Source organism: Fusarium graminearum, chromosome 4, assembly GCF_000240135.3.
Source record: "Fusarium graminearum PH-1 chromosome 4, whole genome shotgun sequence".
Lineage (NCBI taxonomy): Eukaryota > Fungi > Ascomycota > Sordariomycetes > Hypocreales > Nectriaceae > Fusarium > Fusarium graminearum.
The window spans coordinates 693944-709059 of NC_026477.1; the positions used below are offsets into that span (position 1 = coordinate 693944).

The following is a 15116-nucleotide window of genomic DNA, read 5'->3' on the forward strand; positions in this document are numbered from 1 at the left end:
AAAGACAGTTTCAAATCAAACAGCAAACAAGCGTAAACATAAAAAGTGAATTTAGAAAAGAGCACACTAAGCAACTGTTACATACGCTGTGCCCTGGAAAAACACCCAAACTCCCAACCTGTTTCTAGGCGTAGAAACATGTACCCATAACCAATGGTGTTTTCTGCCAACATATATACCATACACTAAGGATTACTCGCCCCCGTCAATACGCACCATGCTCACGGTTTGAGAAAGTTATTTATAAAATAGTGATTATAATTCTTTCTTTAATCCCAGAAATGAAGTGGTCCTCGGTTGCATCTGCTGGGGTCGCTATGACTCGTCCTCAGTATCTGTGTTTGTCGCACTGGTGTCGTCATCCTCCTCTTCATCTGTGCCACTCTCATCGTCAGAGTCATCAGAATCCTTTCTGCGAGTGTTGGGAGTTTGACCAGTCTTGAGAACGTGCATCTGTCCGGCGAGAGAATCTGACAAAACGTTAGCACATCGATTTAGTTCATGATCACATTGTAACTTACCCTCTTCGGGCTCGCTGATCTCGTCCTCCTGCACCATCTCGGCCGCTTTACTAGCCTCTTCGACAACAAGAGTCACCTCCATCTTGGTGTCAAAGCCGACGTAAGCGTCGCAAATGACGTGCAGAACAAAGGTGTAGTGTCCAGCTTGAGGTGGAGCAGCGAATTGGGCCTTGAGAGTCTGCATGTTGAAGGTGGGCTTGCCCTCATCGTCAATGATAGGCTGGTCAAACTTGGCGAAGTGGAAAGGGGGGACAGCCATCTTGCCCTGCTTGGAGTCACTGAGGAAGGCGTGCCATTGAGGAGAGTGATCGCGGGCGTAGTAAGGGGCGTGGGTGAGGGGGGGGAGGATGGATTCTTCTTCAATGGGGATAAGCTTGCCATCGGGACCCTTGATAGTCTTCTTCTTGCGACCGTTGATAGCCTCGATGTCGTCCTCGGCGGGATCAATGTCCTCGAGGTCCAGCTCGTTGATAGCGGGGACGTCGTCAGTACCAGGGGGGATGAAGCGACCCTTGATAACGAGGGATACAAGTGAAGAAGGAGTAATGAAGCGCTCGCCAGTAACCTTGAAGAAAGCTCGGCATACACGGAAGAAAGGAATCTGCTTGGCAACACCGATGGCGGTCTCGTACTGCTCCTCGGTCAGGAGACCCTCTCCAATAGCCATCTGTCTACGCTGAGCATCGGGTCGATCCATGAAGCGGTGGACAGGCATGTGAGTCTTAGTCTCGCCCTCGATGGCGCTGGCGATCTTGGGAGTGATGTGGGGAAGCTGCAGAAGAGGAGAAGCGTGGGGTGCAACAGCCTGAACCAAGTTCTGGCTGGTGTAGAAAGAGTTGGCAATGGGACTGATGTTACCGTAGGCGAGCGTAATGGCGTTGAAAGACTGGTTAAGAGCGCGGGCAATAGGGCCGGTCTGGAGCTTGGCCTTGGTAAGAGCGGGATCATCGAGTTCAACACGGCCGAGGTAGGCCCAAAGGAGAGCAAGAGCCTTACGTCGCACGCCGTTGTCGAGATCTTGAAGAGCATCCTTGTCCTTAACTGACATGCCAGAAGCAGTGGGTTGACAATCGCTGTCGGCTGTGATTCGTGACTCAATTTTAGAAAGTGCAGTCTCGATCTTATCGCCCTTGACGACTGCCTCGAATTCCTTGCCAACGCTGAGAGCCGTGATGATGCCGCCTTCTTCGATCTCGTCGTCGTATTGTCGGAACAGGTTGTTTGCGCTTTCCATCAGGACACCTTCCTTCGACATTCTCATGGTTCCGTACCACCATGATCCAACAACCCAGGGCAGGAGAACTCCAAGAAGCAGAGTGTACAGGAGAACAACGTATTTTCCGCTGCCGTCTGCCACCATAAATTGGGGGAGAGCGATGCCCATGCTGAAACTCTGCTTGCCATCGGGGTGACCGTACTGAATGTAGTTGTTGCGGACCTCTTCGTCAGTGAGGGATTGGTAGGCTTTGGTGAGTTCGACGTAAAAGTCGTTGAGAGACTCTACGGTTTCGTTCTTGGCGGGGTCAGGGCGAACCTTGTCGGGGTGGAACTTGAGGGAAAGTCGCTTGTAGTGCGACTTGATTTGTTTTTCGTTGAGGGACTGCACTCATTAGTATCTACATTCGGAGCTGTGGAGTTGTGGACTCACCTCTGAGATACCGAGGATGTCGTAAGGGTTGTAAATCTTGGGAACAGTTCGCTGCGTAACTACAATGAGGTAGACCATGCCAGCCATGAGGGCCCAGCCGATCACCACAAAAATGGCCCGCTTGACCCTCCACTGGCTGCGCTTCCGCGCTGTCTTGAGGGAGTCGACTGTAGCCGCATGCTCTGGCTTGTAGTCGGTCTTGATTCGTGGCGCTAGCGCATCATCGCTGCGACTCGGACGAAGGAGTGTGTAAGTAAGGGGAAGAGTAACGATCCCAGTAAGTGTGAGGATAAAGAAGGGAAAGAATTGGCCCTATTCGCAAGATGGATTAGTAAATGCTAAAGCGCGGCGATTGTGAATGACTTACCTGCTCGTCGTAAGAGTAATCTGAACTCATACTGACGGTTTAAAGAGAGCCCCAGGGCTGCTCTGGTAAAGAGGCTGAAAGGAAACGTAGGCCACAACTCTGAGGCGATGATTCAAAGTATAGTTGGAATAAAGACACAATACAAATCCGCTGATAATAAACAAAAGAGAATGTAATCTCTTTACAGCGCCACAAACAAACTCTCTGCCCCAAAAGAATGTATTTTGACAGACAACGGGAATCTTTGTTTGGGGTGAGAAGAGAAGAAAGTGTCGTGTCGAACTGTCGTTTAGTTACGGCCACGCAGCGCAATTGCTATGGAGGTTAGGTCAGAGCACCCACTATAGGTAATTGACGGCTGCCGGTAATCGGATTATCTGTCACTCCCCACTTGCCGTTTGGGCTCCTTCCGTACGCGCCACGGTGTTCACAGTCTCAGTAGAGGGCAGGAGGGACTGGACAGGGGGGTTCAATTTTAGAAAGAGAGAGTAAGCCAGCCACTGTTGTTAGCGTACTCGGCCCTGCAAATCAATCAATCTATTAGCTTCTAGCGCCAGCCAAATCTATTAGTGTATACATGCGAATGGAAGGAACTGGCTGCAGTTTTGAAATTCGTATTCAAGAGACTTTGAGTTATCAGAACAAACGAATTTTATTTTATTTTTAACAAATGAAACGCTTGAAAATTGCTGTTAACGATCTAACTGTTCCTCCGAGCCTAAATAATTACCTTTAAACCAATTTTAGTTAACAAATATTACTACAAAACGACATACTGTATGATGCAGGCTTCTCCTCTTGTCCAGCACTCAGTCAGTGCCTTCAGAATCACTCTTCTCTTTCGGCTCCTCGTAAAGGACATCACCGTCCGCCACAGTCATCCCCAGGCCGAGAGCACTAAGATCATCACCGTCCGTCTCCTCCTCCGTCACACTATTCTCCATCTCTTCTACGAGAATGCTTCGGAGATCTTCTTCACTCAGAATAGTCTGAATGCTACCTCGGCGCACCCATGGGCGTGAGTCTGTACGTCCTCGCTCAACCAGGCGCTCAATCTTGAGTCGGTTCTCGATAAACTTGAGCTTGGGGAAAGCACTCTGCTTTCCTTCGTGGATCATATGGGACAGTCGATGCGGGTCGGGATCATTCAGAATATGCCAAAAGTCCGAAACTCGTGACTTGGGCCAAATAGTAATGGTTCCACTGAATTGCTGCAGCCAAAGCTGACTCCAGTCTTGGCCCAGAGGTCGTGGCAACAACTCCGCGTGGCGGATAAATTTGAGCCACTTGTTCATATCCAATTTGAGATAATGTTCAAAGGCTGACATGAGGTAGCCGCCTCGCCATCCACGTCCCTTACGGTGTGTAACTGGGTGGCCGACTGAACCTCGAGACGAAAAGAAGAACAAGTTGATATGAGGGTTGACCTGGCTGACAATGGTAAAGTTGACGTTAAAGTGTGTGTTCAATGCCTTGATGGGGATATCTGTTCGCAGACTACCATCCTTCCACTTGTGTCCGAAGGAATACGGCTCTAGACTTCCATCTCGTGTCTTCATCATGAGAACAACGGGGTTGAGAATTCCAGGAACCGCAGCCGATGCCAGTACGGCAGACCAGATAACACAGTCGGGGCTTGTCAGGTAGTTGCACAGAATTGTAGGCGAGTGGGGGTCAGCCGGGACACAGGTGACATTTAGAATACGGCCTGTTCGTTCAAAGGCCTCTTTGAATGTCAAGGAGCCATAGGTCCACCAACCGCATCGTCGCGCCCAGTCAACAGAATCGAAGCGAGCGCCGGTCCTCCACCATCGCGGGAACCAGGTGGTAATAGACTCGCGACAAGCGTTGATGCGTTCAGAAAGAGCCGGGACAAGAAGTTGGTCAAGCTCCTCATTCGTTCGGGTAGCTACCAGAGCCGCAACCAAAGCGCCTCCACTGGTACCAGTGATGACATCTGGTAGCAGGTTAGCATCCAACAGTGCTCGAACAACACCGATATGATAGTAAGCAAAGGCTGCGCCACCAGATAGGCAGAGTGCTGTTCTTCCGTAGTTGGCATAAACGTGCTTGAAAAGGATTCGTTTCTGCTCCATGTCCAGCTGTTTGGTGCTAGCCAGAAACTTGATGCATTTCTCCTCTGTATCATGTTAGCCTATAATTCGGGAGGCAATATATTCGTCATCTTACCTTCATCGAGGAAATTCTGCACCAGATTCTTGGTTCCAAAATAAGTCTGGCTGTACAACCTGGCGTTCTCAATACCAACAAAGTTGTTCTTCACGCAAGCCTCAATCAATGCCTTGAGCTCGCCCACTGCCTTACCCCCATCGTCCTTCTCACTCTTATTCTCTTGTTCTTCAGCGCGAAGTCTCGTCTTTTTCATCTGCTCCCATACTCGTCGAGCAGTCTTTGAGTCGTAGTATGCGAAATCGTTCTCTTCCCTCCACGTTTGTCGGCCTAGGTATGTGTCTAACTCCTTCGCAGCCGACACCCAGTCCTCGTATTTCGAGGCATTCCGCAAATTGCGTCGGAGCCTTTCTCGCTGGCCTCTCCAGGTGAAAAAGTGCTCATACACCCAGATGTACAGTCTTGTCGACATGTACATGGCAGCAAGACCACCAAGCCATGCGAACACGAAAATGAGTAGCGGCCATTTCGAAAGCTGATATAGATATCCTTCTCGGGTCTCGTCCTTGGTTCGAGTTCCTAAAAGACCTTCGACAGCCCCCTTTCCATTTCTGCGTTTGCGCTTATTTCGTTTAGAACCTCGTCGATGACGATAGACCTTTTCGTTGACAGGCGCCCAGTCGTTTTGCGCTGTGATAAACGTCCCCTGGCTCAGCGGTTGGGGAAGTCCCCCAGAGGTAGCATCTGCAGCCGCAGCGACAGCGGCGACATCGTCGGCAAATCCTGATTCAACCTGTGAAGGTCTCTTTGTCACGCTGAACGAACTAGGACTGCGCGGCGACCGAGCGCCGGTTTCATCGGTTGGGCTCTGTAAGGGGTCTGGAGCTTGGAGCGCCTTCTCAAAGGCTTCCAAGTCTTGCGCGCTGACGAACTCAGTATCGACATCTGGAAGAAGGGAGGTGTCGAAAGCCTCTGGTGGGAATCCGTAGACGGGATCGCGAGGGAGTAGCGAGGAATATGATGACGATGACATTGCGAACGAGTTTAGTGATGTGAGTGACCTCTAACCCATAGCTGGCCGGAGCGAAACATAAGCTGAGGTCAAAGAAGTTGCAAGTTGTTGTCACGGACTAAAGGAGTAATTGATTACAGTGATTGGAGTTGGGTTGTCTTGTGACGATTCTAGTAACATGACGTAGATTCCGTTGGAGAAAATGGTACGGAGGCGGGCCCCATACCAGTACGTCTTGGCGAACCGAGACCTCTATCGAACACCTAGTATCACCACCTGTACTAAGAACATGAGCCCACATACTCTGATTACAGGTTGCAATGCGTGATATCTCTCTATGGTTATTCTACCTTCTATTTCGAGTCTTGTTGGGACGGTTGCATCGCGCATCATGCTATCACTAGCTGCTTACTATCGTTCGTGAGCATCCCCAAAAATCGCCCCTTGTAAACAAGGACCCCAGCACAAATACCACCAAGGGTCGATTTCACTGTCACAGGGACTGTCAGAGTCAATATCGCTTAGTGTAGCAAAATGTTGTAGTTGAATTGCACAGCCTTTGTTCGCCCAACGGAGAATTTCTGAATCTCAAAAACATTGAATAGTCACATGTCTTCTTTCTTCCATCGACCAGGACGTAACGTAACGTAAGATGTAGTCTCTAGCCACCCGCATCCCCTTCAGCCTCCCTTAAACGTACTGTGACAACCAGCGTATACCGTCACCGTAACCTTGGCGCATAACTACTGAGCACATGAAGAGCTCAATAGGTCGGATGCCCTCGAGCTGAACCTTGCCCTTGCCGGTTGTCTGGTAGAGGCCAAGCTGGTGTCGCATCTCGTCCTCGGAGACGGCATCGGGGTGGTCGATCTTGTTGCCGAGGATAACAAAGGGAACCTTAGACAGCTCTTCCATGGAGAGGAGGGCGTCGAGCTCGGCCTTGGCCTCGCCGAATCGCTCGTGGTCCTTGGCGTCGATAAGGAAGACGACACCGTTGACCTCGGGGAAGTAGTCGCGCCAGATACGTCGAGCTGTTGACAGTTAGATGAATCCGTCCACAGCAGAAAGCGATCATTTCCACATACCTTGTTGATGGCCACCCAGATCGAAAGTGGTGAAGCGAACGTTACCAATAGCAAGCTCCTCGGATGCTGCGGCGTCTTAGTACAAAGTCCATTATATTCTTTCGAAAAAGAATCTTACTGGGGTGAAGAGTGGGCTGGAGAATGGCAACACGGTCGTTCTATATCCATCGTCAGTCTTTATCTTCTTCGAGATCCGCCACCGCTTTCAAGCAATCCAGTCGAATAAGATCCATCCAGCAATGTTGTATCGACGCACCTTCAGCATGTGAAGAAGAGTAGTCTTTCCGGCGTTGTCGAGACCGAGGAAAAGCAACTTGGCGTGCTTGTTGAGCAGGCCCAAGGAGGACAGCACATCGTAGACTATACGCAGCACGTGTCAGCCCATCTCAAGTCGCAAGCAGTGCATTTTAATACATACACCAGTTCACGATCCACATGATAACGACGTATTAAATGTGAGTGAGTATTAATTGTAGTAAAAAGAAGTGGTGGTGTGTATTGTGCAGAAGAGAAAAAGAGTCGTCGTTACGTTTCGTTGGCGTCGTTGATTGTAGTAGAGCTGGGTGTAGGAGGCGCTACATTGATCAAAAGCTGGCAAGAAAGGGTGATGCTGGATTAATGCCTGAAATATTAGGCATACATGATCATGTCACGCTGTACACTTTGACTTTGAATGAATGGCTTGTGCTTGTAAGTCATCACATAACTTGATATTTACGATTACGAGATGCTTATACTGGACGATAATATCTTGACTCCTTACATATTCACTTTCAAACGATCGAGTGTGGCAAGTGTTGTTACTGTCCTGCTATCGGAGTAGTTAAGGTATAAGGGTACATCTAGAGAACAGCTTTCAATAGTAGATCTAGGGGCAGCAGAAAATCAAGGCCTAACACTTGAACCCGAAAACGAATGCCTTCAGGGTCTATTGTGATATAGTAACTGGATGACCACTAGATCGTGGAATAAATCGATGACATCTCTCAAATATATCCCAATCTCAAACGAAACATCATTTCACGAAAGGTACAAAAGGCACAAAGGCACAAAGGCACAAAGGCACAAAGGCACAAATAGTTGCAGAGTAATCATCATCGTTATTGATATCTGCTAAATGCATGTCATGATATTCCCTCATCCAACGCCGAGCAAGTAACCTCGTAATACCAATATGCTGTATCGGGTATCCAAGCAGTTCAAACATGGCTCCTCCGCCAATAGCGAGCGTTGTCCGGCCGCTTTATGCAGTTTTGACAAAGAAAATAGAGAAAAATATGTACAGGAAAGAACTCGGCTCATACCGAGTCCAGGATCCAAGGGGTCGGTCCATTATGAGTATATACAGGTAAACAATCTCGGAGACCTGGCCGAGAGTGTAATGAGAAAAGGGACATGCTGTAGTCATCAAAAAAGTCATGTAAGATGTATCATCTTCGTCGTGACATGTCTCGCAGTCTAATGGGTAAAGCATTGTGGTTCTTGTGCAAATGGTGAAAAGGACAAAGAAGCATGCTTAGATGGAAAGGACGTAGTTGGTTTGGTCCTTCTTACCAGCCATCAGAAGGCCGAGCTCTCGCATACGTTCGGTACCGCGACCAGGAACGGGCTTGGGCTCGGGGATCTTACCACGACGAGCGCGGTTGCAGTACTTCTGGTGGAACTTCTCCTTGCGTCGCTGACGCTTGCTCTCCAGGCCCTTGACAATGTCGATGGCACCACGGATATGAGTATCGTTGTCGTGGGTCATCTTGTTGCGAGGGTGCTTTCGCTGGTGACACATGGCACCACCACGGGGGAGAGACTTGGTGTGGGTAAGACCGGGACGGCCAGCAAGGTTGAAGTTGACTTGGCCGCAGCGAGGAGATCCAAGAGGGGTAGTAATGGGCTTGCGCATGGGAGCGGGGGACTTTGCTCTGCGAGGGGATTGACGGCTGAAGAGTGGCTTGGGCGAACGGGCCCGGGCCTTGGGAGGAGGCGAGTGAAGACGCTTGGGAGGTGGTGAACGGAATCGCTTGGGAGATGCGTGCTCGCTCTTGCGTCGGCGACGCGAGCGATCACGGTCCTGGTGCAAGTCTTCCATAGATCCAAAGAACTCGTCGGCGTCACTCTCGTGATGGACAGGGTTGAAGATCTCTCCGTCGTTCTCCTCTTCAGGCTCGGAAGCGGGGAAGCTAGGGTCAATATCCTGGGGAATGACACGGAGCTTCTCGTTTCGTCGAGCTGCAAGGCACGAAAGATAAGCTTCCTCGAGGGGACGGTCCTCATCCAAGGTACCACACACGAAGTCAGTGCTGTCGGGAAGATCAGGGGCCTCCTCGGCGTATCTGACACGCTTGGTGCGACGGCTGGCTCGCTGGCTGTTGACAGTAGCGATTGAAGAGTCAGACTGCATCTCGTGGATGGAAGGTCGACGCATCAAAGTAGCACCAGATCCAATGTGAACGACAGACTTGGCACCAGGCGTCCAGAGACGCATGTCATCGTCCTCGTCGTCGTCATCAGAGTCAGCGAATCCGGTCTCTTCGTCGGTGTGGTAACCATCAGAATCGTCGTCCTCGTCTTCGTCTTCATCGTCATCCTCGTCGAGATCAACATCGAGCTCGTCCTCATCCTCATCTTCCTCGTCGTCATCATCGTCGACATCGGCATCATCGTCATTGTCAAGCTCGTCTTCTTCCTCAGCCTCTTGCTCTGCCTCGGTAGCCAAACGTCGGATGTTGTTCTCCTTGACCAGGGTGTCGTTGATGGTCAATTTGACTGCAACAACAACTGTGCTGTCGCGTCGGATCCAATCGTCCTCACGGGTGGTACCGCTGGCAAACTCGTGGAACTGGGAGCTATCCGTAGCGAGGTCAGAAGAGTCGGCGCGGAGAAACTTGGGGCGTGACATGGAATGTCTGCGGGGGGTGATTTGCCGAGGTGCAGACAAGGCGATGTTTCGCTTAGGAGTAGATGGGGACTCTGCCTTGGGGGTGGCATCCTTGCGGTTTGTGTTGATTCCAATGGAGCGAGGAGGGGTGTTTTGCGTAGAGGCAGGTCGAGCCGGGCATGCAAACTTGATGCAGGACTTGCGAGGAGCTTCCTGAGCAGAAGGGGCCTTTTCCATAGGCTGGGATCGAGGTGGCTGCACTGGTGCAGTGGGCTTGCCACCACAAGCAAACTGGATGGATCGCTTCTTGGGCTCCTCAGTCTTTTCCTGCTGCAGCTTGACAGCGGCACCGAGAAGAGAAACGTGAGTCGGCACAGGAGCGCGCTCGTCGTGCAAGCGAAGCATGGCCATGTCGGGAAGAGTTGGGCTGGGAGTGCTTGGGCGAGAAGGGCTGGTGAATCCAGTGTCACTGGTGAGCTCGGCGGTCGAGGCGAAGCTGATGTTGCTGACGAGGGAGCGGCGTCGCTGCCGAGTGCTGGTGGTGTTCTGAGGAATGTACAGGTCGTCATCCGAGTTTCCATTGATGGCCTTGGTCAACAAGGAGGATTTCTTCTCGGTGGAAGGTCGAATGGTGGTTCGCTGGAAGTCGGTTGAAGTAAACTGCTGCTTCTTGAAGTTTATCTCGGGTGGTTCGTCTGCCTCCTCGATTTCTTCTGAGCCGTGGGCTACCCAGGGTGTGTCTAGATTGTTGGTCATGGTGGTCATTTTGGTTTATAGAGATATAAATGCGTGATTTGAGGGTGGGGTTCAAGTCGTTTAAATCCAAGCGAGTAAAGATGGATTCCAATGATGAGGAGATTATGATAAAGATCCAAAGGCACGGTTTTGTTGAAGAAGGAAGGGTGTATAAGTTGTTTGAATGTATCGTAGTAGCTCAAGCTGCTGAAACTTTCAAGAGTCTTGTTAAAATGTGTCCCTGAGGACGGTGGTGCTATAAAAGCGAGACAAACATGGTCAACTGCTATAAGGTGATGTATGTTGGTGTTGGCCGGAAAAGGTTTTTGTTTTTCTGGCTCTCAAGAAGTAGGCGGACGAGGGAGCTTTGATATGGGATATGGGTCGATGGGTGAAAGTGAGATGCAGGGCCGGGCCGGACAGGGCTTTTGAGGAAAGGCTAGAAGAGGAGTAGAAGAGGCGGCTGATTTCCAGGTTGCAGGATTCCCCAATCTGAGAAAGGGTGGCGTCTGTGCTACTTTGGCTTGTGGGTGTGTCTGGACTGGACTGGGTGTGTGTCGGTCGCTGTTATTGCGCGTGGGGACGACAGGTGCAGATGACGTTCTCCGAGGCACGGGTACAGTACAGTCTAGTACAGTGCAGTGTAGTGCAGTACAGTCCAGTAGTATCCGTATTTCCAGCGAAACAGAACAAGGTCTGAGACAAAAGATTCCCGACAAGGACCAGGTGAGAAGTTAAAAAAAGGAGAAACAACGTTTACAAAGAAGGGCGGCAGAAGGGAGGAGATGAAAGAAACACTATGTACTCGGTGTCTGCTCCTTTGTTTGACTCGAATTTTAATAACCAAGCCTTGATTAATCGAACACGAAACAACGACACTAGAACTAAAACTAGAATACCTCGCGGTACAAAGAAAGACGCGACCTAGACTAGGAGAAAAGAGGTAAAAAGGACCAACAACGACAAGGAACGGGTTAAGATTTGGAGGGGGTCTGTCCCCTAAATTAGAGACTTAAGAGCGGCCGTCGATTTACCGTACAAGGAGCGGGTAAAAAATGGATCTCTTTATTTTTTACGCAGTGAGCGATGAATGGACCAAAGAATTTTTATTGGCACGGACCAGAGACAAGAGGGCTTTAACTCGATCATGGCATGGCTTGTTACATTGGATCCATGGGTTCCTCACTGCCCATCTGTCAGCTAATGCCAATGCCAATGCTAATCCTCATGCTAGTTGAGGGCTCAGGGCAGGGCTTCTGCTTTTCTACGCCATCACCAATTGATGACAAGAGAATGGGGTGTGAGTGGGAACAGTGACTTTTTTTCTCTTCAGTGTCGTAGACATTTTGCGTCCTTTTTTTTGGTAGGCTGGGTTTTCTCTCTCCTGGGCTAAACCTTTCAGCGCTTAGATTGATCCATCATTCCCCTGTCATCAGCCTGTAAAGAAAAACGTGCCCTGAAAAGACAGAAAAAAGTGCCTTGTCTTGCTCCGCTGCTGATGCTCCGCGTCGAGAATCCGCTTTTCCAAGCCCTTGCCGAGAAATAGAGCAACCGTAAGGGATCCATTGACCGACTTGAGATTACTTTTTCGTGTACGTACATTACGGTATGTACGTCGAGAGTGTCTCTACCTATTTTTGAGGCGAGCGAGAGAGCGAGGGGATGGGAAAAAGAGACGCATCCCGCGGTGCAATTTCGGTTCCAGCGCTGACCGACAAAGCAACAGTCTTGGCCTTTTTACTGGAGTTTATTACGGGCTGTCCACTGTCTGTGATACATTCCCCTTTCTTTTGGACATAATTGTCCAGTCAGGTCTAACTCAGGGTCTTCTCAATTGACCAGTGGCGCCTGTCAGCGTCCAGCCTCTGATAGATCCACGTTGTAGTGACCGAAAACAGGTTGCCCTGATCTACCGTGTGGCACACCGTCCTGACTCTAGGTCTCTGAGTCTGACTCTTACCGTAGATGACCGAACAGTCAGTACGACTCGCCGCTCGAATGTACCGTGTGAATTAGGCATGCACTGCCCTTGTCCAAGCCTCGTGCTCGCATAATCAACCGCGAATACTCTTTTCCAGAAGCAACCCGCCACAGAATTCTTGGGCCTAGCACGATCCACAAGTGAAATCTTTCCCACCAGTCGAATGCCGTTTTTTACTGTACATGTACAGTGCTTGCGACGAGGGACAGACTGTAAGACACCAGCCCGCCGCTTTCATTCTTCAATCTTTGCGAGGCGGTGTATCCGCAAATTGCAAACGCAGCACAGCATGCTGTGTTGTGTTGTCGTTAATGTTGATCATCGGACTGACTTGTGACTGACAATCAGTCACTTCGCCAACCAGATCCTCAGATGATAGTCATGATTTGACACACTGATTGCTTGATTTTGTTTCAGGGGACCACATCCCACTGTCACTAACTGACTGATGCAAGAAGGGCTGTTGTTGTTGTTGATCGTCGTCGTCTCGTCTATCAAATCAAACCCTCGTTTATCGTAGTCTACGCCCTTTATCAGTGTTACATAGTACAATGCACAAGCACAATGCGACACTGTTGTCTATGGCTGGCTTTGCCCTTGACATGCTTTCCCTTTCTCTTGTCTCCTTCTTTGTTCGTCTTTGCTCGTCTTTGTTAATCAGGTTTATCGCGCTGAATATTGCTCGTTTTATTCTTGGCTAAACCCCAAGGCCGTGGGGGTACATAGTAGTTAGTATCCGTACTAACTAACATCGAAGCGAGCAATAAAGACAAGTGTCATTGATCGATCCCAGATGCTCGCCTCATTATAACATTCAACTTCCCCACAATCACCTGTCTCGTTTACGATAGAATCTCTCTTACTGGTGCCTTTGTTCGTCTGCGTGCGTCGACAGTCGACTACGATCGACCCTTGCTTTCAGGGACGCACGCAGATGGTTGCGTTTAACCATTTTGGGTGTGCTGTTGTCTCTGCATCAACAGCACCCTTCCCGTCGTCCACCAATTAATGCGCACTTCGTTACATCCTCGTGAGCGCTCTCTTTCTCCTACTGCAGAAACCCATGCAATGCAAGCTAGAAATCCCCCGATGACGACAGTTTGGCATGGATGGACTTTGTCTTGTGCGCCTACCTAGCGCATGAATCTGAGTCAAGTCGCCTATCAACATGTCAATGGGATCGTCGCCCCGATGGTATCACAGAGGACCCTGAAACTGCCCGACTCTCATCTCGTACCCATGAGTATCCATGAATGAGGTGCTGAAACGACCAGACGATGTCACGACGTTGTCAAAGGGGACTCTATGCGATCATAGCTGCTCGATATCCGAGCTTTTCTTGACTCGCTATATGGTACACTTCATTTCACAGCGACGATCGTATAAAGAAAACAAATGAAACGACCCGATCCTATTTGGCGCCGTTGACTGATCGCCAAATGCCTCGGTCGTTTCCCGTGATTCAATTTCGGAACTGCTGTTGCTGCTGCTGCATACAGCCAAGGCAGTGCAACCACCACCCTTGACCTCAAAGGCATTCGGAGGGTCTCGGTCTCGGTCTCTGCATTGGCTTTCTGTTCGCCTATGCGATAACGGACATGTCTCGATGCAATATCATATCAGTTCTCTACTCTGCTACTGGTACGCATCGTCACGTTGACCCGTCCGTCTGGGTACTAACCCCGCGTTCTGAAGCCAAACCCCGCATCCTAAAAGCATACGACGACAAGGCGCTATCAGCGCATAACTGAAAATCCATCTCCCCCATGTAACATAGCATTAATTTCCCTGCGACAATGGTTATTGCTTACTGTTTTACGGATATTGTGCCCAAATAGCCTTTCTCTACTTTGGCTGATGCAGCTCCTGATGGCGTCTCCAAGCTCGCCGTCCACTATCCTTCACCCACAACCCACCCACTCCCAAAACAGGGCTCAAAAATCGTGAGATTCTGGCGGTGAAGATTCCATTTCTCAGCTTTCTTGGAATTTAAGGGCTGAGTCACGAGCAACATGATCAATTATTTGAAGCTACTGTACAGCTCAAGTCTATCGATCACGAGATGTCTGCCCGCCAACTTATGCAGTGGAATCACATCTTACAGCCAAGTTATTTTATATACCACTAGGCATTATGGGGACAGCATAGCAGCATCTCAAGAATTGGTGATGCATCTCAAGAAACTAATACATGCAACCAAGGCAGCTTGCTCTTGGAATCTTGCTAGATCCAAGACAAAGAGCGGGTATCCTCTTCAGATATCCATTCACATCAACAAGAATGCAGGTACATTGCTCTAAATACCTTCATCTCGCTCGGTCTCTTGGAACTTTCCGTCTAAATCCTCACCCGCAGCTCGCATACTGACCCGCATACTACAATACTGCCGTGCTCCATCCCCATGCATCGTCCAAATATTGGACCCAAGTCTCGGCCGGTTGTGCGACTGGGCCGACTCAAAAAGAAGGCCACCCCAGTCAAAGTCGATGTCTCATTGCTGTTTATACCGAAAGAAGTGCGCGGTTTTCTGGCAGCAGGGAGGTGTGGGCTGGCTGGCTGCTGCACGATGGAACACGGGATGGGTTGTACAGCAGCATGTCCATGGCATGGACATGAGTGAGAACTGATGAGTGAACTCAACTCAACCCCATCTCGTTCGTTTCTCCCCCATCCCGCCCGTCCTAGTCAGTTCCCTTGATCCAGCGATGAGCCGGTCGACCGCCGGATGGTATCAAAGACCACAAAAAAGCCACGTTTACAAATTA

The 15116-nt window shown here is 49.9% G+C and overlaps 4 protein-coding genes across 4 annotated transcripts; all 4 read right to left on the reverse strand.

Annotated features, from left to right (window-relative positions):
* Positions 1-220: 220 nt before the first annotated feature.
* Positions 221-2566, reverse strand: FGSG_06644 (uncharacterized protein; the record flags this gene model as incomplete). Its single annotated transcript, XM_011327966.1, has 4 exons — positions 221-470; positions 522-2121; positions 2170-2481; positions 2537-2566. 4 exons carry the CDS (start codon positions 2564-2566, stop codon positions 316-318), a joined length of 2097 nt encoding a protein of 698 aa, XP_011326268.1. The 3' UTR covers positions 221-315.
* A 603-nt stretch (positions 2567-3169) lies between these two features.
* FGSG_06645 (uncharacterized protein) lies at positions 3170-5728 on the reverse strand. Its single transcript, XM_011327967.1, has 2 exons — positions 4727-5728; positions 3170-4676 (listed from the first exon to the last, which is right to left on the reverse strand). The coding sequence occupies exons 1-2, from the start codon at positions 5697-5699 to the stop codon at positions 3346-3348; spliced, it is 2304 nt and encodes a 767-aa protein (XP_011326269.1). The 5' UTR covers positions 5700-5728; the 3' UTR covers positions 3170-3345.
* A 342-nt stretch (positions 5729-6070) lies between these two features.
* FGSG_06646 (GTP-binding protein SAR1) lies at positions 6071-7321 on the reverse strand. The gene is made up of 5 exons (XM_011327968.1): positions 7182-7321; positions 7020-7123; positions 6882-6921; positions 6764-6829; positions 6071-6709 (listed from the first exon to the last, which is right to left on the reverse strand). The coding sequence occupies exons 1-5, from the start codon at positions 7198-7200 to the stop codon at positions 6369-6371; spliced, it is 570 nt and encodes a 189-aa protein (XP_011326270.1). The 5' UTR covers positions 7201-7321; the 3' UTR covers positions 6071-6368.
* A 958-nt stretch (positions 7322-8279) lies between these two features.
* On the reverse strand, positions 8280-10400 carry FGSG_06647 (uncharacterized protein; the record flags this gene model as incomplete). Its single annotated transcript, XM_011327969.1, has 1 exon — positions 8280-10400. One exon carries the CDS (start codon positions 10398-10400, stop codon positions 8280-8282), a length of 2121 nt encoding a protein of 706 aa, XP_011326271.1.
* Positions 10401-15116: the final 4716 nt, after the last annotated feature.